The 21,571-nt window shown below is 45.0% G+C and overlaps 1 protein-coding gene across 1 annotated transcript in view; it reads right to left on the bottom strand.

The window, feature by feature from the left end:
- The window catches only part of heatr5b (HEAT repeat containing 5B), an 89,487-nt gene that overhangs the window by 38,552 nt on the left and 29,364 nt on the right, over window positions 1–21,571 (bottom strand). The window contains exons 10-18 of the mRNA XM_080191897.1: window positions 18,085–18,335; window positions 16,024–16,135; window positions 12,826–12,978; window positions 11,551–11,650; window positions 9,797–9,906; window positions 8,564–8,727; window positions 3,103–3,278; window positions 2,185–2,290; window positions 1,040–1,230 (exon numbers count right to left, since the gene is read on the bottom strand). Of these exons, the coding sequence (XP_080048023.1) occupies window positions 1,040–1,230; window positions 2,185–2,290; window positions 3,103–3,278; window positions 8,564–8,727; window positions 9,797–9,906; window positions 11,551–11,650; window positions 12,826–12,978; window positions 16,024–16,135; window positions 18,085–18,335 (1,363 nt within the window). The remainder of the gene's footprint in view (window positions 1–1,039; window positions 1,231–2,184; window positions 2,291–3,102; window positions 3,279–8,563; window positions 8,728–9,796; window positions 9,907–11,550; window positions 11,651–12,825; window positions 12,979–16,023; window positions 16,136–18,084; window positions 18,336–21,571) is intronic.

The following is a 21,571-nucleotide window of genomic DNA, read 5'->3' as shown; positions in this document are numbered from 1 at the left end:
ACATGGGGAGAACATGCAGACTCTGCACAGACAGTGGGCCAAGCTGGGAATTGAACCTGGGTCCCTGGTGTTGTGACGCGGCAGCGGTAACCACTGTGAAGCCCCGACTATTCTCCGTAGGACTTTATTACTGATATGAAGTTCCTCTTCACTCAATGGGGATATTTAAATAGTGTGTGTCATTACTACACAGAAAGAAACAATGGTTAAAATGAACCTTGTTTCAAAGGAATGTCAGAACAGGAGGAGCACCGTAGGACATTTTACTACAAGGTGTGAAACAAACGCAAGTTGCTGGTCTGTGTGAAAATATTCATTTGTTTTTGTTCAATTTCAAGCACCATTGGTGGTCTTGGGCAATCTATCTGCCAGCGTCTTAACATTTGATCTACCAAGTCTCAGGTCTTGAATGAAGCAGCTTTAAGTTCCGTCTGAAAACTAGAATCTTTCTACCAAGATGTAATTGGAACAAAGTAGGGGAAGAAAGAGCAAGGACATGGGAATATGAATTAATGTTTCAACTTGTGGAAGATTCCCAAACTGGGGACATAAATATAAGACAGCTACTAATAAATCCAATCAGGAGAAACTCTACCCAGAGAATGGTGAGAATGTGGAACTCACTATCACAGGGAATAGTTCAGGCAAGTAACAAGAAGCATTTAAAGGGAAGATAGAGAGGGAGAGAAAGAAGGATATGTTGGTGGGAATGATGAAGGGGAGTGGGTGGAGACTTTAGGGAGTATTAGCATCAACATTGACCAGTTGGGCTGAAGGGCCTACTTTGGGACTGTTAGTTCTGTATAATAAAACTGATCAGCCACGATTGAACGATAGAGCAGACCCGATGGGCTGAATGGCCTAATTCTGCTCCTATATCGCATGGTCTAATGTAATGATACGCAAAACAGTGACAATGAGCAATGAAAAATAGAAGGGTCTTGCTGACAAGAACTTATCAGATTGGGTGGGAGACGAGTAAAAGGGACAAGGCACTCGGAATGTCTCTGACTGAAGCATCACTGTAATTAAACCGTACTTGTCAAAACTGTGCTGTGCCATCCTGGCTATGAAAGTGGCCTCTCCAACCACCTGGGCCATCCTCCCCAGAGCTTCTCCAGCAGCACACCGCAAAATTGGATTGGGGTTATCAAGAACACCCATGACTAGTGCCAGCGCTGACTTCCGCACCTCGTCAGGTCCCAGGGTACTTTTGTTCTCTGCTAGACCCTAAAAAGGAGAATGAAATGCTCATTAAGATGTTTCACTTATTGGCTGGAATGTAGGAAGTGTACAGGGCAGGACAAGATTAATTCAGTACATCTGTTAGCTATCGCCATTGTAATAAAAGTAAATTATGCAACATATAGAACATCCCACAAGAATAGTTTAGAAATATTCTTGTCTGCTCTGAGCTCCGGATGTTAGGAATCAGTCAGGAATTATCCATGGCTCCGTGAGTAGCACTCCCACCTGACTGAGAAAGTTGTAGGTTTAAGTGCTACTTCAGAGAGATGAGCACATTGTTTAGACTGACATTCCCAGGGGATTACCATTGACCAGATCCTGAACTGTGCTGGCCATATGAGTACTGCTGCAACAAGAGCAGGTCAGAGGCTGGAAATTCTACAGATGGATGCAGCTCAGGAAACTCAACATCATCCAGGACAAAAGCAGCCCGCTAAATTGACATCTCATCCACCACCTTAGACATCCAGGCCCTCCACGACCGACGCACAGTGGCAGCAGTGTGTACCATTTACAGGATGCACTGCAGCAACTCACCAAGATTCCTTCGACATCACCTTCTTAACCCACAATACTACCACCTAGAAGGACAAGGACAACAGGTGCATAGGAACACCACCAGCTTCAAGTCCCCCTCCAAGCCACTCACCATCCTGACTCGGATGGGCCAAATCCTGGAGCTCCCTCCCTAACAGCACTGTGACTCTGCTTACAACACATGGACTGCAGTGGATCAACAGGATGGCTTACCACCGCCATTTCATTGGCAATGAGCCATTGATGGCAACATCCAATGAACGAAGCAAAAAAAGCTCCTAGTGCGATACTGAGAGGAAGTGCTGCACTGTCAGAGGTACTGTCTTTTGGATGGGATGTTGGACCCAGGTTGTGTTTGCCTCCTCAGGGCTTGTTTAAAACTCAGTGAAAGAATCCTACCTTCAGTGCACTGAGCACAGCAGTGAAGATATTGATCTGTACAGCCTGCTGACGCACACCCTTTGCCTGCTTGATGCATTCAGCAAAATGGTCCAACATCTGGAGCCTGTGGACACACACAACATGACATAACCTCACATCTCAAGGTTACAGGTTAGAATGTTCAATATTTTTCCAATGCAAGGTGAATTTAAAAACAAGCAACAAGTGAACAGTGTTCCTAATGAAATAGGTTCTGTGGTAGTTTGATAACTCCAAAAGTGTCAGCAGCTAGCCATGCCGCTCCCCCCCACCCTCTGCGGTAACTAGCCACTCTCCACACCCCCCCACCCCCGACTTAGTGAGCGCCACCACCACCCCCACTGCGGTTAGCGCCACTCCCCTCCACTGTGGTTAGCGTTGTTCCCCCTCCCCGCACTGTGGTTAGTGCCAACCCCCTCCACTGTGTTTAGCGTCGTTCCCCCCCCCCCCCCCCAACGAGGTTAGTGCGCCCCCTCACTGTGGTTAGCTTCGCCGCTTCATGGAATGAAGAGTTGATTATTTATTTCTTAGTGTCACAAGTAAGCTGACATTAATACTACAATGAAGTTACTGTGAAAATCGCCTAGTTACCACACTCCGGCACCTGTTTGGGTGCACTGAAGGAGAATTTACCACAGCCAGTGCACCTAACCAGCACATCTTTTGGGCTATGGGAGGAAACCGGAGCACCCAGAAGAAACCCATGCAGACACGGGGAGAACATGCAGACTCTGCACAGACAGTGACCCGAGTCAGGAATCAAGCACAGGTTCCTGGTGCCTTGAGATAGCAGCGCCGGTTCGTCAAGTCTTCCGCAACATTACCCTAATCCTTCCCAACTTATTAAGTCCAAAAATAGTTGCATCGATCAACAGCAAAGTGAAATAAAATGCTCACCGATGCTTGAAAGAGACGTGAGGAAATACCACACCAAAGAGGGCAACTGAGGCATCGATGACTGAGACTCCGAGCGGAAGAGGCCCAGGCACAGCCTCACCCACAGGGATACGCAGGTAAATTGAGGATGGGTCATGCTCCAAGGCTCCACTTCCTGATGCACTGTTTGGCTGGAGCTGCAAAGCAATTGGGGGGGATCTCAATAAAGCAAACTCTTCCGATAGCTGTTTTGACAGCAACGCAAAACACAGGCAGTACAAGTCAGGTGCACTTTGTTTCAGGATGGTTTCTATTGGTGCTAGGTTTGAACTCTAAGACATTTAAACAGACTCAGGCTTCATTCCTTTATCTACTTTTCATGCTTCCCTTGACCAGGGAGTTTAGAATTAAGGTGGGGGAGGGGCACAGCCTCAGGGGAAAGGGTCAACTATAAAGGCTGAATTTACAATGATCAATCTGCCTAACCTGCACGTCTTTTGACTGTGGGAGGAAACTGGAGCACCCGGAGGAAACCCACGCAGACACGGGGAGAACGTGCAGACGCCACACAGACAGTGACCCAAGCTGGGAATCAAACCTGGATCCCTGGAGCTGTGAGACAGCAGCACTAACCACCATGGTGCCATATAGTTTTTTAAACATCGCTCCATGGTAAGGAAAGAAGTCAAACATTAGCATGTTTCACTAATATCAGGAAAGGTGGAAACCATGAAGAAAATAGATAAGTAACTTGGATCAGTAAAACAATTTTTATCATTATCTCGTAATGTTTTATCACTGTTAATGTTTGAAATATCTGTATTGTTTTCCGGTTCACATACAGGTGATTAGCATCGTTCTATAATCCAGGACATTCTAAAATCCATTAATGACTTGGTCCCAAGTATGGCAGACTGGAGAAATTGTAGTGTATTTTCCTTGTAGTGGGAAAGGTGTGAGGGGAGCAGGTGGGTCCTGTTCCCAGCTATTTCACAAACGCAGCAGGGTTTGGAACAGAGACGTACGTTTAATAATAATCTCAGAACGCCCCAAAGTGCTTCACAGTCAATAAAGGACTCGAAGTATAGTTACTATCTTAATGCAGGACATATGGCAGCCTGTGCTATATGTTACAATAACCAAGTGATCTTGCTTGAGGTCCAAATATTGGCCAGGAAACCAGGGAGGCCCACCATTGGCGGCTATTCCGTTCTCCCTGTGTCTGTGTGGGTTTCCTCCAGGTGCTCCAATTTCCTCCCACAGTCCGAAAGATGTGCTGGTTAGGTGCACTGCCCATGCTAAATTCTCTCTCAGTCTACCCTAACAGGCACCAGAGTGTGCCAACTAGGGGATTTTCACAGTAACTTCATTGCAGTGTTAATGTAAGCCTACTGGTGATGCTAATAAATAAACTTTAAACTTCATTTGCCAAGGCCATCAGCTGTGGAATTTTCACTATCTTTCCAGCTCCTTTCCAATCCATCTTCCTTAAGGAATTCCAGGAAACATGCCTCAATGATCAAGTTTCTGATCATCTGCCTTAATATCCCCTCATGTGAATTCTGTTCCACAATTCTCCTATAAAATACCTGGGATGTTTTATGATGTTAAAGGCACTGAGGAAATGCAAGTTGTTGTTGTTCTTTGAAATAGCTCTGTGGTAACTTTCAAGCTGAGAGGAGGTGAAACTCTTACTCATCTGAATGACACAACCTCCCAACACAGTTTAATCAGCTAAGTGCTGGGGTCTACCACTGTTTTTGAGAACAACTGATATCTTCTTTGATTTGTAGGAAATGCAAAAAAAAACCTGCTCAAGGGCCATCTTTTCTTTACAGACTTCTGGTTGATTGGGGTAAAAAGTATTTTAAAATAAATTTGTTCCCACCTCCAAATGGATTATAGGAGCCAAAAAAGATGAAAAAGGTAACTGAAATATCATCTTAAATGGGAGTTATATTGCTGAGTTTAAAGTTTATTTATTATTGACACAAGTAGACTTGCATTAACACTGCAATGAAGTTACTGTGAAAATCCCCCAGTCGCCACACTCCAGCACCTGCTCGGGTACACTGAGGAAGAATTTAGCATGGCCAATCCACCTAACCCGCACATCTTTCAGACTGTGGGAGGAAACCTGAGCACCCTGAGGAAACCCATGCAGACACAAAGAGAATATGTAGACTCCGCACAGGCAGTGACCCAAACCAGGAAGCAAACCTGGATCCGTGGCACTGTTAGGCAGCAGGCCTAACCACTGTGCCGTCCGTCCGGGTTCATAACCTCGGTACAGTGCTGAGGGAGTGTTGCACTGTCAGAGATCCTGTTGTTTGGTCAGGACATTAAACCGAGGCCCTGTTTGCTCTCTCGGGTGCTGGGAGAAGAGGGAAAACAGAATGTTCTAGTGCGTTGCCGAACATTACCCCCTTCAACAATACGACCCAAAAGCAGGTACATCATTCCTTAATCGCTGCTTGTGAGAGCTCACACCCTGGAAGCCTGCTACCATGTTACCGATGCAGCAGGAGCTGCTTTCAGAACGCGAACCATCGAGGTAAAGCACGTTTGGGCCTCTGAAGCAGGTGGCAAATTGCTAATAATATCCAGTTCTGTCACTGAATGATTTTGAAGGGATGGCAGATCGGGCAAAGAAAAGTAAGTCTAAAGTTTAAAAACTTTGGCATGAAGAGCGAATGGGAGAAAAGAGCAACAGGATTGAGTGGAGTTAGCGCTTCTTTTGATTAAAGTTGGGAAATACATCTGCAAATCCCCCCCCAATAATTCAAGAGTAAAGTCACAGTAATGAAGGTCTATTAGGACATCAGTAATTTAATTACTATAAGATTGGGATTATTTTGGTGTCACAAGGATTTCTACGTTTCCATTTGTGATGAGTGTGAAAATGTATTATATGTGCCCTCTATTTATTACAAATGACCTTTAGGGAAGGAAATCTGCCATCCTTACCTGGTCTGGCCTACATGTGACTCCAGACCCACACAACATGGTTGATTCTCAACTGCCCTCAGGCAAATAGGATTGGGCAATAAATGCTGATGTGGAGATGCCGACGTTGGACTGGGGTAAACACAGTAAGAAGTCTCAACACCAGGTTAAAGAACAAACCTGTTGGACTTTAACCTGGTGTTGAGAGACTTCTTACAATTAATGCTGGCCAGCCAGCCGTGCCCATATCCCACGAATGGATTTTAAAAAATACAGATTTTTTGTGTTTCAGGAAAATGTTTAAGATTCAGCTTTGTGTTACAGGTAATCAATATCTTTGGAAGGAATACAGTTCAGATGCTGGGAGAGCAGGATAATTACTCACTTCAACCTTGCAAGTGGTTACGTTAACTTGAATTAATGAACTTTTGTTTACTTAAGTTCCCCTGGGATTTTAGAGTGATTGACAGGGTCATGTGATGATGTGGTTTATGTGCAGTCCTGGATCTGTAGCAGAGAATGAAAGAGTTTTTGCAGAAAGGACTTGGAGTTTGGCTGGTCTGGTTGATGTTAGGAGAATTTAGAATGCTTCTGAAACCTCCACATCTCTGAAAACTCTAAGGTTGTCTCACTGATTATAGCAAGTATATTTGTGATTGCTAACTAGATGTAAAGTGACCTTTATGTCTGTAGGAATAAGACCATAAGATATAGGAGCAGAATTAAACCACTCGACCCATCGAGTCTGCTCTGCCATTCAATCATGACTGATTTTTTTTCTCATCCCCATTCTCCTATCTTTTCCCCATAACTCCTGATCCCCTTATTAGTCAAGAACCTATCTCTGTCTTAAAGACACTCAATGACTTGGCCTCCACAGCCTTCTGCAGCAAAGAGTTCCGCAGATTCACCACTCTCTGGCTGAAGAAATTCCTCCTCATCTCTGTTTTAAAGGATCATCCGTTTAGTCTGAAGTTGTGCCCTTGTGTTGCTAATTTGGAACTGAATCAGAGGTAAGTTAGAAGTTGAAGTTGCTTCCTTTCACCTTTTAAGTATTGTTTGATCATTATTGGTGAAGCTGCTCCCTTTGTTGGAGTTGTATTTAAACTGTGTTATGAATAAAGCTGGTTTTGATAAAAGATCCCTAATTTGATAGCAGAATCATTCCTGGAAGGAAGTATCCTTTCCTTACATTTATACCAAAATGGAAAAATTGTTGGGATCCAATCTGGCGTCCTGGGCCCTAACACAACCCCATCAGAAAGCTGTGTTCTTCTAAAATGTAAAAGCAAAATACTGCAGTTGCTGGAAACTGAAACAAAAACAGAAAATGCTGGAGAATCTCAGCAGGTCTGACAGCATCTGTAGAGAGAGAATAGAGCCGACATTTCAAGTGTAGATGACCATTCATCAGAGTTCTGAGGAAGGGCCATCTAGACTCAAAACATTGGCTCTATTCTCTCCCCACAGATGCTGTCAGATCTGCTAAGATTTTCCAGCATTTTCTGTTTTTCCTCTCTTCTGGAGAATGTCAGAGGTCACTGCACACAACTCGCAGCATTCCAGCTTTTCCTGTCATTAACCAGGAAACAGAGCCATGGAAAATGTACTCTGCTATGCATGACGGCTGACTGTTGGAACCGAAAGCATCGTAATCCCTTCCCACTTTTTGGTTTACCCTTGTTCCTTCAGCAGCAGATCCCTGACTGAAAGGTCTCGACCCGGCCAAAGCAGCGGCAGGAAATTGCCACAACCCAGTTTTAACTTTCTTTCCGTGGGAAAGTACTTGGCTTTCCCAAAATGGCTGCATTGAATACTTGACAACTAGCGAATGCGAAATTTAAACCTATATTTATTCCTCACTCAACATCACTAAAACTGGTCCTCTTACTCCTTCTCACATTGCTGTCTGTGGGACCTTGTTGTATGTTAAGTTTTAAAGTTTATTTATTAATGTCATAAGTAGGCTTACATTAACACCACAACGAAGTTACTGTGAAAATCCCCTAGTCGCCACATCTGGTGCCTGTTCGGGTACACCGAGGGAGAATTTAGCATGGTTAATGCACCTAACAGCACGTCTTTCAGACTGTGGGAGGAAACCGGAGCACCCGGAGGAAGCCCATGCAGGAATGGGGGAACATGCAAACTCTGCACAGTGACCCAAGCCAGAAATCGAACCCGGGCCCCTGGTGTTATGAGACAGCAGTGCTAACCACTGTGCCATATGTGATATTTGGTTACCACAATATATATTACGAAAGTCACTATACTTGGCAAACGTATTTCATTGGTTGTAAGGTGCTTTGGGACATCATAAGGTCTTTCTAAAGTTCTTTCTTTATGTATTTAACTATTCTTGAGATTAACTGTGAAACAGTGTGCTCTTCCCAACAAATAAATGCCTGCAATCTTTGCCATTAATTAAACCAAACGTCTTCCTAGCAAGTGTGAACATTTGCGAACTTAACTGGTTCAGTCAATAAAGGAAAATACGAAACAGGTTATTTGGAACAGAGGCCCTTGTGCTACTCACTTGATCCTCGATTGATTTATGGTCTGTTTCTTGCAGCCAGGAACCGAGGAGAACGCTGTCATCGTAGTGGCAGAGCGACCGCAATAGGGAAGTAGTTGTATTAGCAGAATTGTCAGTCAATGTAAATTCAGCAACCAGCTCTCGAAGCAGAGCATTGAAGCTTCCTGTTAGGAAAGAATCATAATTGAGCGAGAACAATTATCTGGGACCTCTCAGTATTTTCGCAAGCTAGTGATGGAAACATTGATACATTATTGAATTTGGACACGTAGTCAAAATAACAGGCAAATTCCACAATGGTCTTCTTTTATGCATCCTTTTCACAGTCGTTATTTGCTCTATTGAAGCACATGACAGGTCAGAGTCTGCCAATTCGCCAGTAATGTTCGAACAAAATTCAACATTTAAAGACAAAGATAAAACAGTGGCACAGTGGTTTGCACTGCTGCCTCTCGGCACCAGAGGCCTGGATTCAATTCCCGGCTTGGGTCACTGCCTTTGTGGAGTCTGCATGTTCTCCCCATGTCTGTGTGGGTTTCCTACATCAGTCTGAAAGACGAGCTGGTTAGGGTGCATTGGCCATACTAAATTCTCCCTCCATGTACCCGAACACGCGCTGGAGTTTCACAGTAACTTCACTGCAGTGTTAATGTAACCCTACTTGTGACTAGTAAACTTCACTTCAAACATAAGCTAGACAATACAATAAGGAATTTGGAAGAAACTTTTTTACCCAGAGAGTGGTGAGAACAGCACATGAAGTGACCAAGGCAGAGTATATCACAGAATCCCTTCAGTGCAGGAGGCCATTCAGCCTGTCAAGTCTGCAGTGACAACAGTCCCACCCAGGTTCTATCCCTGTATCCCCACGTAATCCCCCTGACATCCAGACCTGTTACCCCACTATTCCCCCTAACCTACACATCTTGGGACACTTAAGGGGCAATTTAGCATGGCCAATCCACCCAATCCTCACATTTTTGTACATATGCATTATGGGGAACTTAGATAAGCACACAAGGGAGAAAGGATAAAGGTTATGTTGGTGAGTTAAGATGGAGAGGGGTAGGAGGAAGATTGTATGGGGCACAGATGCCAGCAGGCTATGTTGTGCAGAATGGACTGTTTCTGCAGGCACCATGCAAACAATTTCCTTTACTCTTATCAATGTCAACTTCAATAAAAAAAAAATCACAATAACATTCAAAAGGGAAGGGATTGCACTTTATTTACCTTCATAGGTTTTTGGAGGCAGAAGAGCCAGAATATCATAGAGACGCAAACGCACCATTGCTGCACTTGCCTTCAGCTGAGCTCCATAGGCCTTGATGACTGACGGGATGCTGGTAAATAAATGACTGGTGGTTACAAGGAGGATTTCCTTCTTGAGTACCGTTTAAGTAATTCTTTGGGTTTTTAAAAGGAGGTGCAGACTTCAACCTTTTCCACATGCTGACCTCTCAGCATATCCAGTGCTGCGTCATGCACAACAATAGTGTGGAAAACAAAGGTGATCTGTAAACTCAGGTCTGATCTGTCCATTTGAGCGCCAGACAATGTGATAAGGGCAGCGCCGGTGACCTTTGTGATTCCTGTCATGAATTCCATGCTCTTACTAGCGGATCTATCTGGCAGTATCTCAGGTGGACAGAGTTTCACAGACCCCGTGGGTGGGCTTGCATGCGGGCATGACCACGACATTCTCAAGGTGGGCTTCCTGCCACCTTCACAATTAGTGGCCACTTAAAAGCAGCTTCCCACGGTGACCTTAATTCTGACGCTGGATGGGGTTGGGCGGATGACACAGAATGGGGACAATGGAGGAAGAGTGGCAGATTATTCTGCTCATGATATGGGCAGGACTGGGCCCCTGTTGAGATTTCGTGCCCATCACCCCTCAGGATCTGGGCCCCCCCGAGTGACCCTCCAATGCACACGCCTTCATTCTGATGGATTTCTGCTCCCCACAGGAGCCTGGAGGTCTGTGTCCTGTGCTGTGGTGCTTTGATTCAGGAGGCTGCTTGTAGTCTCATTAATGGCCACCATTCCTGACGTTGCAGTTGGCCAGTCAGGTTAAGCAGCAGCTCTCAGAGGTAGGTCTTCTCTCTGAATGAGGGTTGGAAGTCTCACCTCCAACCAATTAACATTCCTCAGAGTTGCAAATGGCTGTGGTGCAGCAGAGTGCCAGTTCACTGCCAACTTTCCCTGTGGTACAGCGAAAGACCCTATCAAAAAAATTCTTCTCATCGTCCAGTTTACTGCTAAATTTCCAACTTCACATTCGATCTATCAGAAAGACTGACAACTTTCATCTCTGATATCGTTCCCACTACCACCCCCCACACCCGCCCACCCAAATACACCGGTCTGACACCTCAGCATCTACTCACCTCTCCTTGCACCAAAACGCTTTCCCGACCGGGATCCCCATTCTCCAATATTCTGCCGACAGGAACCCCTGTCTATACGCCCCTGACCGGGACCCCCATCCTCTAATACTCCCCTGACTGGGGCCCCCGTTCTCTAATATTCCCCCAACCTGGGCCACCATTCTCCAATAGTCTCCTGACAGGGACCCCCCTTCTCTAATCCTCCCCCAACCTGGACCCCCATTCTTTAATACTCTCCCCAGCCTGGACCCCCATTCTTTAAAACTCTCCCGACCGCGACCCCATTCTCTAATACTCTCCCGACAGGGACCTCCCATTCTCTCATACTCCCCTGACCAGGACCTCCATTCTCTAATACTCTTCAGACCCAGAGCCCCATTCTCCAATATTCTTCTGTCTGGGTCCTCGATCCATCTAAGATCTCCTGCTGGCTCTCCCACTCATTAGTCTAATTACACAAAGCACATTCAGAAATTTTCTTCATCAAGTATATTGCAAAAAATGTTAGTTGTAGTTTGATTTATGTGCCTCTGTCCCGTTAAGTACTTGAATCAATCTCAGGTGTAGAGCAGATATGTAGCGTTGGGAGATACTCACTGAGATAGCATCAGCATGGCACATTCAATGGGGGTCATTAGTCTACGAATCACATCTTCAGTGAGAAGTTCAGGACAGTGAGCCACAAAACTCCTCATAGCTGTAGAGAAAGAGTAAGAGACCATTTCAAAAATAAAGTACTGGTTTTCTTGAGTAATGTCCCTCACAGTAGCCTCCCAATTTCTACTCGAGGTGCTAAAGGCTAGTGCAGCGGGGCTGCACAGTGACACAGTGATTAGCACTGCTGCCTCACACCACCAAGGATCTCAGTTCGATTCCCAGCTGGGGTCACTGTCTGTGTGGAGTTTGCATGTTCTCCTCATGTCTGCGTGGGTTTCCTCCGGTTTCCTCCAACATTCTGAAAGATGTGCTGGTTAGATGCATTGACCCAAACAAGCACTGAAATGTGGTGACTAGGGAAATTTCACAGTAACTTCATTGCAGTGTTAATGTAAACCTTACTTGTGACACTAATACATAAACTTTAAAAACGTTGTGTTGGCATCCCACAGGAACTGTGTCCAAGTGGCCATTCCTCAGATGGATAGCAATCAGGAATGGGACTCCAACCAATGGAGAGTAGCTGTAACACCCACATTACAGTCAGCTAACAATACAATCTAAAAGCCAAATTCAATACCAAGTTTTTTCTACAGAGAAACGGTGACAATATGAACATGTAGAGCAGTTGAAGCCAAAATCATTAATGCATTTGAGGGGAGGTTTACTGCAGACATGACAGAAAACGGAACTAAGGACAAGGATGACAAAACGTATTTAAAATGGGAAGTGGCTTGTGTGGCTTCAAAATCACCTGACCAAAAAGCCTGTTATTCAAAATATGTGGTAGGTTCAAACCCATTCGAGGAGCTGCGGATATGAGCAACGTTGGCATCCTAGTGCTGATGTGGGAATCAGAGGGACGTTTAATCATTCCACAACCAATGCCATTAGAATACGTATTACCTGGCCCTTCTTCAGGTTGCTGTTTGTGGGATCTTACTATGTATCAGCTGCATTACACAAAGCAGTGACTACACTTCAGAGCAAGCATGTTATCATTACCTGAGGTATGTGGAAGGTGCTACACAAATGTAGGTTTGGTTTTTGTCGGGAGACCTGTCGCACAAGAGATTTCGGACAGATTGTGAGATCCCTCCTGTCCGTAACTCAGATGGACCGGCAAACTGGGGAATTTCTCAACTCTTTTCGTGCAGAAGAGTTTTCTGTAGAAGAGTTAGGATGTTGGTAGCTAATCATTTCACTGGTCCTTACCACACAATGCACCAGCTCGGCCCTCCAGAGTCACTTGCCACGTAAAGGAGTCCCCTCGAGCCTTCTCTGCCTCCAGCTCTTTGAGGGAACGTGGAAAGACATTGCGCCAAAGCAGCAGCATCTTGGGGAGATGATAGCGAACTACAGAAGGACCTGGGGAGAGAATTTTCACTTTAGTTGGCCATTCAGTCCGTCACCAATACAAGTTGACATCCTGCCCGATCATGGATTTTAAACCATTCAAGCTTCTGCAGGTGGTGACCAACAACCCTCCTGGCTCTTACCAAATACCCAGCAGTCAAATTTCACTCCCGGGCATTCCCCCTCCTCCTTCTCCCCACACCCCATTACTAAATTCCTGGAGACTAATCTGATCCATGGCTGACACAGCCACAAGGCTGTGTTCTCAGCCCCTTACTATACTCCTTCTATACCTATAACTATGGGGCCAAATTCCCCTCCAACACCATTTTCAGGTTTGCTGACAACACCACAGTAATGAGTAGGGTCTCTAACAATGATGAGACAAAGTACAGGAAAGAGATAGAGAATCTGGTGAACTGGTGCAGCAACAATAATCTCTCCCTCAATGTCAACAAAATGAAGGAAATTGTCATGATAGAACATAGAACAGTACAGCACAGTAGAGGCCCTTCGGCCCTCGATGTTGTGCCAAGTTATGTCCGAACCCAAGATCAAGCTATCCCACTCCCTATCATTCTAGTGTGTTCCACGTGCCTATCCAATAACCACCAGAAAGTTCCTAAAATGTCCGACTCCAGTATCACAGCACGCAGTGCATTCCACACTCCAGCCACACACTGTGTAAGGAACCTACCTCGGACATCCTTCCTATATCTCCCACCACGAACCTTATAGTTATGCGCCCTAATAACAGCAACATCCATCCAGCCGAGGAAATAGTCTGCACGTCCACTCTATCTATCCTCCTCATCGTCTTATAAACCTCTATTAAGTCACATCTCATCCTCCTCCGCTCTAAAGAGAAAAGCCCCAGCTCACTCACCTTTCCTCATAAGGCCTACCCTCCAAACCAGGCAGCATCCTGGTAAATCTCCTCTGCACTCTCTCCAATGCTTCCACATCCTTCTTATAGTGAGGTGATCAGAACTGAACACAATATTCCAAATGTGGTCTCACCAAGGTCCTGTATAGTTACAGCATAACCCCACAGCTCTTAAACTCAAACCTCCTGTTAATAAACACCAACACACTATAAGCCTTATTCACCGCTCTATCCACTTGAGTGGCAACCTTCAGAGATCTGTGGATATGAACCCCAAGATCTCTCTGTTCCTCCACAATCCTCAGAACCCTGCCACCGACCCTGTAATCCGCATTCAAGTTTGCCCTATCAAAATGAATCTTCAGGAAGCATAAAGGAAAACATGCCCCTGTCTACATCAATGGAGACAAAGTGGAAATGGTCGAGAGCTTCAAGTTTTCAGTGTCCAGATCACCAACAACCTGTCCTGGTCCCTCCATACTGACGCTACAGTTAAAAAAGTCCACAAACACCTCTACTTTCTCAGGAGGCTAAGGAAATTTGGCACGTTCGCCATGTCTCTCACCAATTTTTACAGATGCACCATAGAAAGCATCTTTTCAGATTGCATTACAGCCTGGAATGGCTCCTGCTCTGCCCCAGACTGCAAGAAACTACAAAGGGTTGTGAACATCGCCCAGTCCATCACACAAACCAGCCTTTCACCCATTAACTCCGTCCACACTTCCCACTGCCTTGGAAAAGCAGTCAGCACAATCAAGGACCTCATGCACCCCGGACCTTCTCTCTTCCACCTTCTTCCATCAGGAAAAAGATACAAAAATCTGAGGTCACTGTAACAATCTACTCAATCTCCCTGCTCCCATCAGACTTTTGAATGGACCTATCTTATATTACACCCTAGCTATGAATGAAATACTTTATTCTGCACTCTCTCCTTCTCCCCATGCACTCTCTGAATGGTATGCTTTGTCTGTATAGCGTGCAATAAGTAATACTTTTCACTGTATCCCAATACATGTGAGAATAACAAATCAATTAATAATGCACTGGAATAGTGACATCTATTCACCACCTCTCTAGGATATATACTATGGTTGTGAAATAGCACTTGAGGTCTAAGTAAGCTTCTGTCATATATGCAATGATCACAACTGAGAGCTAAATTCAGAGTTTTAGATTCTGATTTGGTCTACCAAAGTGAGGGGAAGGTTGGTCTGGACTGCTGACAGAATTGGTCAAGTGGAGGTATTATCGCAGTGGCCTGTTCTGCATCACCCTGCTGAGAAGGTGCTTATGTTTCAAAACCAATGTTCTGCATGCTACACTTGGGTTAAGCTATCTTGTCCAAAGTAGCCTACCCAGCAATTGCTGGTGGACATTTAACATGCCTCGCTACTCTTCATAGGGGGAATAAGGTGGTACACTGCGTTTAAGACATTGGCCATTTATCTCTTGAATTTTTCTCTGCCGAATTCAAGAATTCTCCTTGAAATGGAGTTGGCCACTTTTAGTCCACGTCCTATTGCCCTGCTAAGTTCAGCCATAATTGACACAGTCATTTAAGGTTGGCCCAAACAAAGCCGCTGTAGCGAATAGAAAAGCTGCCATAGTAGGTGGGTAGTAAAGTTGGGGTTGAGTTGCTGTGCCACTGACCGAGACAGAGGTGAGGGAAATGGAACCTGCACTTATGTTACATGCGACCTGCTCAGTGCCAACGACACCATCTTTCACAAAAGAAAGAAAGCGTTTTTTATTCAGCAATGGGACATGGGCATCGCTGGCTGGCCAGCCAGCATTTATTGCCCATCAGCAGTTGAGAGTCAACCACATTGCTGTGGTTCTGGAGTCATATGTAGGCTTGAGCAGGTAAGGATGGCAGATTTCCTTCCCTAAAGGACATGAGTGAACCAGATGAGTTTTTCTGACAATCGACAATGACATCATGGTCATCAGTAGATTCTTAATTCCAGATTTTTTAAATTGAATTCAAATTCCACCGTCTGCCGTGGTGGGATTTGAACCCGGATCCCCAGAACATTAGCTGAGTTTCTAGATTAATAGTCTTGCGATAATACCACTAGGCCATTGCCTCCCTTTGAAGTTTTTCACATGTTAATATTGTGAAGTGCCGCACTAGTTCTCAGGGTCAGCATCCTCCAGATACAAACCTAGGCTCATTAATGCTCCCAGGAGAAGCCACCCAGCCTGTGTGCGCTGTAATGACAGGCGGCTGTTTTGAGAAGCTGTGCGCAACAGGTCCTCCGCAATACTCACCACCATCTGCAGAGAGAGAGAGAGAATGGGGCAAATCAACTCACAATACAGAAACTAAATCTAGCTCACATCCAGCAGCGGACATTTACCAGAATGTTATCAGGGAACAGGGACCAAAGACCAAAGAAAATGGGATTATTCTCCTTAACACAGAAAAGCTTAACAGAGGTGAGTAAAATCAGGAATGGTTTAGAGTGACTAGAGAGACTGTTCTCCAGCAGCAGAATGGTCAATAATCAAAGGATATAGATTTAAGATGGGGGAAATGAGCCAGAGCTGGGATAAGGAGAATTTTTATTTAATACAAGTTGAGAGATCTGGAACATAGTGCCTGAAAGGGTGGCAGAGATAATAACATTTAAAAGGGATTCGGATATGTTTGGAGAAATAAAATCTGCAATTTGATGGGGAAAGAACAGTGTGGAGGGTGGGGGGGGTGTAATTGACTAGCTTTTTCAAACAGCTGGCACAGGCAAGATGGGCCGAATAGCCACCTTCTGTGCTGCACGATTCAATGATGGTAAAATCATTACAGCCAGCAGCACACTGAATTAAACTGGTATAGCTCAGACAGTTACAGAGAAACACACACACTCTCCACACTGCCCCAGCAATGCTCTGCAGCCCTGACCTCAACCTGCTGCATCAATGAGGTATTTCTCAATGAGCCATCCTTTGACTCTTCCCGTGGACGAGCCTATCAGTACCAAAGTTTGAGGCTATTCTGAACTGCGAAACATACGTCCTCAAGGAACTGGACTAAGAAAGCCCAAGACACATTTCATGTCAGAGCCAGCTGTCTTTCCTTACATTGATGTGGAGATGCTGGTGTTGGACTGGGGTGGGCACAGTAAGAAGTCTCACTACACCAGGTTAAAGTCCAACAGGTTTATTTGGTATCACAAGCTTTCAGAGGAGCAGCACTTTGAAAGCTCGCGATACCAAATAAACCTATTGGACTTTAACCTGGTGTTGTGAGACTTCTTGCTGTTTCCTTGCGTTAGTCTGGGTAGGATTTGAACTCTAGCCTCAGATGGAAAATACCAATGTCTAATTCAGTGCATCACCCTTGCACCTGGTGCAATTGCTTGCTTGCAATGTTTGTTGTGATTGAAGGGGCAACACTCACACATCTGGGTCAGAAAGTCCCACCATAAAACCCAAACATACAAATCCAGACTGGCACTCCCAGTGCAGTAGTGAGGGGGTGCTGTAATGCCACTTTGCTAATGAGAGGTTAAACTGAGGCTTTGTTTGCTTTCTCAGGTGGATGTAAAGAATCCCACTATTTTGAACAGGAGAGTTCATCCTGATGTTCTGACCAAATAATACGTTAAAACCAACTTACTTCTCATAGAAAACATCCTTTCTGGATGTATCGCAGCTTGGTATGGCTCCGTCTCCGCAAGAAACTACGAAGGGTCATGATCGTAGCCCAGTCCATCACTCAAACCAGCCTCCCATCCATTGACTCTGTCTACATTTCCCACTGTCTCGGCAAAGCAGCCAGGATAATTAAGGACCCCATGCACCCCGGACATTCTCTCTTCCACCTTCTTCCATCAGGAAAAATATACAAAAGTCTGAGGTCATGTACCAACCAACTCAAGTACAGCTTCTTCCTGGCTGCCATTAGACTTTTGAATGGACCTACGTGGCATTAAGTTGATTTTTCTCTACACCCTAGCTATGATTGTAACATTAATTCTGCAACCTCTCCTTTCCTTCTTTATGAACAGCATGTTTTGTCTGTATAGCGCGCAAGAAACAATATTTTTCACTGTATCCCAATACATGTGATACTAATAAATCAAATCAATTCAAATCATTGTCTCAGTGCTTTGTGCGAGAGTCCAACATAACGACAGCACTCGCACTACATTGACTGTAAGATGCTTCAGAATACCCCGTGGTCACCAAAGGCCATGTTTAAATATAAATCATTTGGCACTTGCCTTTCCTTTGGCATGAGGAATTCCAAGAGGGCACTGATGCACACTGCCCAGCAATGCCGCCATTGCGAAGCTGTACCCCGTGACAGCTTCTGGAGATGTCTTGAGGCTGTTGATGCGTTCCACACAGCTGTCCATCAGTGGAGTCAGTTGGTAAGGCAATGCCACAGCTATACACCGCATGCACCAGGCTGCGCCCAGTCTGGCAGCCATACTTGGGTGGAGCAAGACGGAGGTCACTGTCTCCAGAAGACCTTTCAAGAAGGGGAGAAAAAAAAGTCCTGAGTTTATGGTAAAATACCTCAGCATATCTTTTCTAAAGGCAGAACGTTAACCTTTGAAATTTGATTCTGTGCAATCTCTCATTATTTGTTCTGTAACACTGTTTCACCATTATTCTGATCAATTTCTCAGACCAAACTGACAGTGAACAAAGAAATGAAGCATGACTGGGATGAAGTCCTCCTGTCCGCAGTACAACTTCAGTTCATTAAGTAGCAGTAAAAGCAGCGTTAGCAAAAGTAACGGTTTTACTGCTGGATAGAAAGCGGAACAGTATTTAAAATCAATCACACCGAGAGTTGAATTGGAAGTACATTTTCCAACACCAATTAGTCTGTTTGCTGCCAGATTTGTTCCAATCGTTATTGAGTTAGCAGCTGCCTCGGCTCCAAGCTCTGAAATTCTTTCCTAAAACCTCTTTGCCTCTCTGTCCTCCTTAGTGGCACAGTGGTTAGCACTACTGCCTCACAGCACCAGGGACTCGGGTTCAATTCTCGGCTTGGGTCACTGTCTGTGTGGAGTTTGCATGTTCTCCCCGTGTCTGCGTGGGTTTCCTCCGGGTGCTCCGGTTTCCTCCCACAGTCCAAAAGACGTGCTGGTTAGGTGCATTGGCCTTGCTAAATTCTCCCTCAGTACACCTGAACAGGTGTCAGTGTGTGGTGACTAGGGGATTTTCATAGTAACTTCATTGCAGTGTTAATGTAAACGTACTTGTGATACTAATAAATAAACTTAAATCTCCTGAAAATTCCCTCTTTAACCAGCTTTGACCATCTGAGTTATCTCCTTGTGTGACTTGGAGTCATATTATTTAATAATATCACTGTGAAGAGCCTCACGATGTTTTATATCAGAAGTATTACATATAGAGCTAACATTGAAACAGCTAGGATTTGCCAAATTAAGTGGTTAGATTGATGACAATCAAATCAATGACAATTTTTACACATTCCAATGAAAACATCCATTGAATTACTTGTTATTAATGTCTTGTATTGCCCATGTTCTGCCATGGTAACTGGGCAGCACAGTGGTTAGCTCTGCTGCCTCACAGCGCCAAGGACCTGGGTTCAATTCTGGCCTCAGGTCACTGTCTGTGCAAAGTTTGCACGCTCTCCCCACGTCTGCATAGGTTCCCTCCCGCAGTCCAAAGATGTCCAGGTTAGGTGGACTGGCCATGCTAAATTGACCCTTGGGGGACTAGCAGAGTAATTATGTGGGGTTACGGGAAAAGAACCTGGGTGGGATTGTTGTCGGTGCAGACTCGATGGGCTGAATGGCCTCCTGCACTGCAGGGATTCTATGTTTTCTAAGCCTTTTGTAGCAATGTATGTGCAGCATATGGCTACCTTTATGTATACACGTACACATAATGTTTTCAGCTTTAACAAAATGTATCCCTAGATCACAGGGTGAAGAAATTCCTCCAGCTTTGATCTCATTCTTGCTGGCTTCCAGCCCTACCATCTCCAGTATCTGCTTGGTTCTTAAATCAGACTGTCAGCCTGACCTCAGCCTCTCCCAGCAACCTGCTCTGCTTGATCATCCTTAACCTAAAATAAATCCACTTCCCCATGTCTGTCTTAAAATAACCTTCATTCAGCACTTTGCTCTTCTGCTATCTCAGCATATCTGAACCAAACATTGCAGCTCACTTTCTCTGCTGCGTTATGAACCTGCCTATCTTGTCTCTTATCAGGATCTTGCCTGGTATGCAGGATATTAGTTATGAGGAGGGAATGAATTAGCTAGGATTGTCGTCCCTGGAAGGACTGAGGCTGAGGGGTGACCTGACCGAAGCGTATAAAATTATGAGGGGTATAGATAGGGTGAATAGTTGGAAGCTTTTTCCCAGGGCAGAAATGACAATTACAAGGGGGCACAAATTCACGATGGGGGGGCGGCGGGGGGTTCAGTGGAGACCTGCGGAGGAAGTTTTTTTTTACACAGAAGGTGGTAGGGGCCTGGAATGCAGCAAGTGAGCTGGTTGAGGCAGTAATGTTAGCCGCATTTAAGACTTATCTTGATAGGCACATGAACAAATGGGGAATAGAGGGATATAAGCAGTTGGTCTAGATAGGCAAATATGATCAGCACCAGCTTGGAGGACCGAAAGGCCTGTTCCTGTGCTGTACTGTTCTTTGTTCTTGTATTTGAGTTCAAGATCTTAACCTCCCAAGTCACTCCTGACAGCGTTGATCAGCCCTCATTGCTCTTTTCTTAATCTCAAGGCCCTGATTTGCCCTGTTACACTCAGTATGCTCTATCTGCAGCAGGGCAAGAGTGTGATATTTCAGGGGATTTGGACTCGACCATTTTCCACACCTAATTTGATCACACCATTTACATACTGTGAATCAACCAACGTGGGAAAGTGTGAGGTTACGCACTTCAGTAGGAAGAATAGAGGTGTGGACTATTTTCTAAATTGGGAGAGAATTCAGAAATCGGGAGCACAAAGGGAGTTGGAAATCCTAGTTCAGGATTCTCTTCAGGTTAACTTGCAGGTTCAGTCAGCAGTTAGGAAGGCAAATGCAATGTTAGCATTAATTTCGGGAGGATTAGAATACAAAAGCAGAGATGTATTGCTGAGTTATACAAGACTCTAGTCAGACCACGTTTGGAATACTGGGAGCAATTTTGGGTCCTGTACCTAAGAAAGGATGTGCTGTCCTTGGAGAGGGTCCAGAGGAAGTTCACTAGAATGATCCCAGGAATGAAAAGCTTGATGTATGAGGTCCCCCTTTGAGTCTGTCTGAAGCTTAATATTCATTCAGAGAGGGGGACAGCAGCTTTGCTGGGCAGCAATGAGGTGAACAAGCTCATTGTCCAACCTCCACATTTAGACAGTAGGGAGCTCTGATTGGCTGAGTCTGAAGACTCTGGTTCTGTACTTGGAGTTTAGAAGGATGAAGGGGAATCTCACTGAAATTTACAGAATACTGAAAGGCCTGGATGGACTGGACATGGGGAAGATGTTTCCATTAGTCGGAGAGACTAGGATCCAAGGGCACAGTCTCAGAGCAAAGGGACGTCTCTTTAGAACCGAGGTGAGGAGGAATTTCTTCAGCCAGAAGCTGGCGAATCTGTGGAATTCACCACCACAGAAGGCTGTGAAGGCTGGGTCATTGAGTGTATTTCAGACAGAGATAGATAGGTTCGTGATTGGTTAGGGGATCAAAGGTTACAGGGAAAAGGTTGGAGAATG

The sequence above is a fragment of the Carcharhinus amblyrhynchos genome, chromosome 7, assembly GCF_965287045.1.
Source record: "Carcharhinus amblyrhynchos chromosome 7, sCarAmb.v2.hapA, whole genome shotgun sequence".
Taxonomy (NCBI): Eukaryota; Metazoa; Chordata; class Chondrichthyes; order Carcharhiniformes; family Carcharhinidae; genus Carcharhinus; species Carcharhinus amblyrhynchos.
Note: the sequence above shows the minus strand (reverse complement) of the source record. Positions and strands in the feature narration are given on the sequence as shown.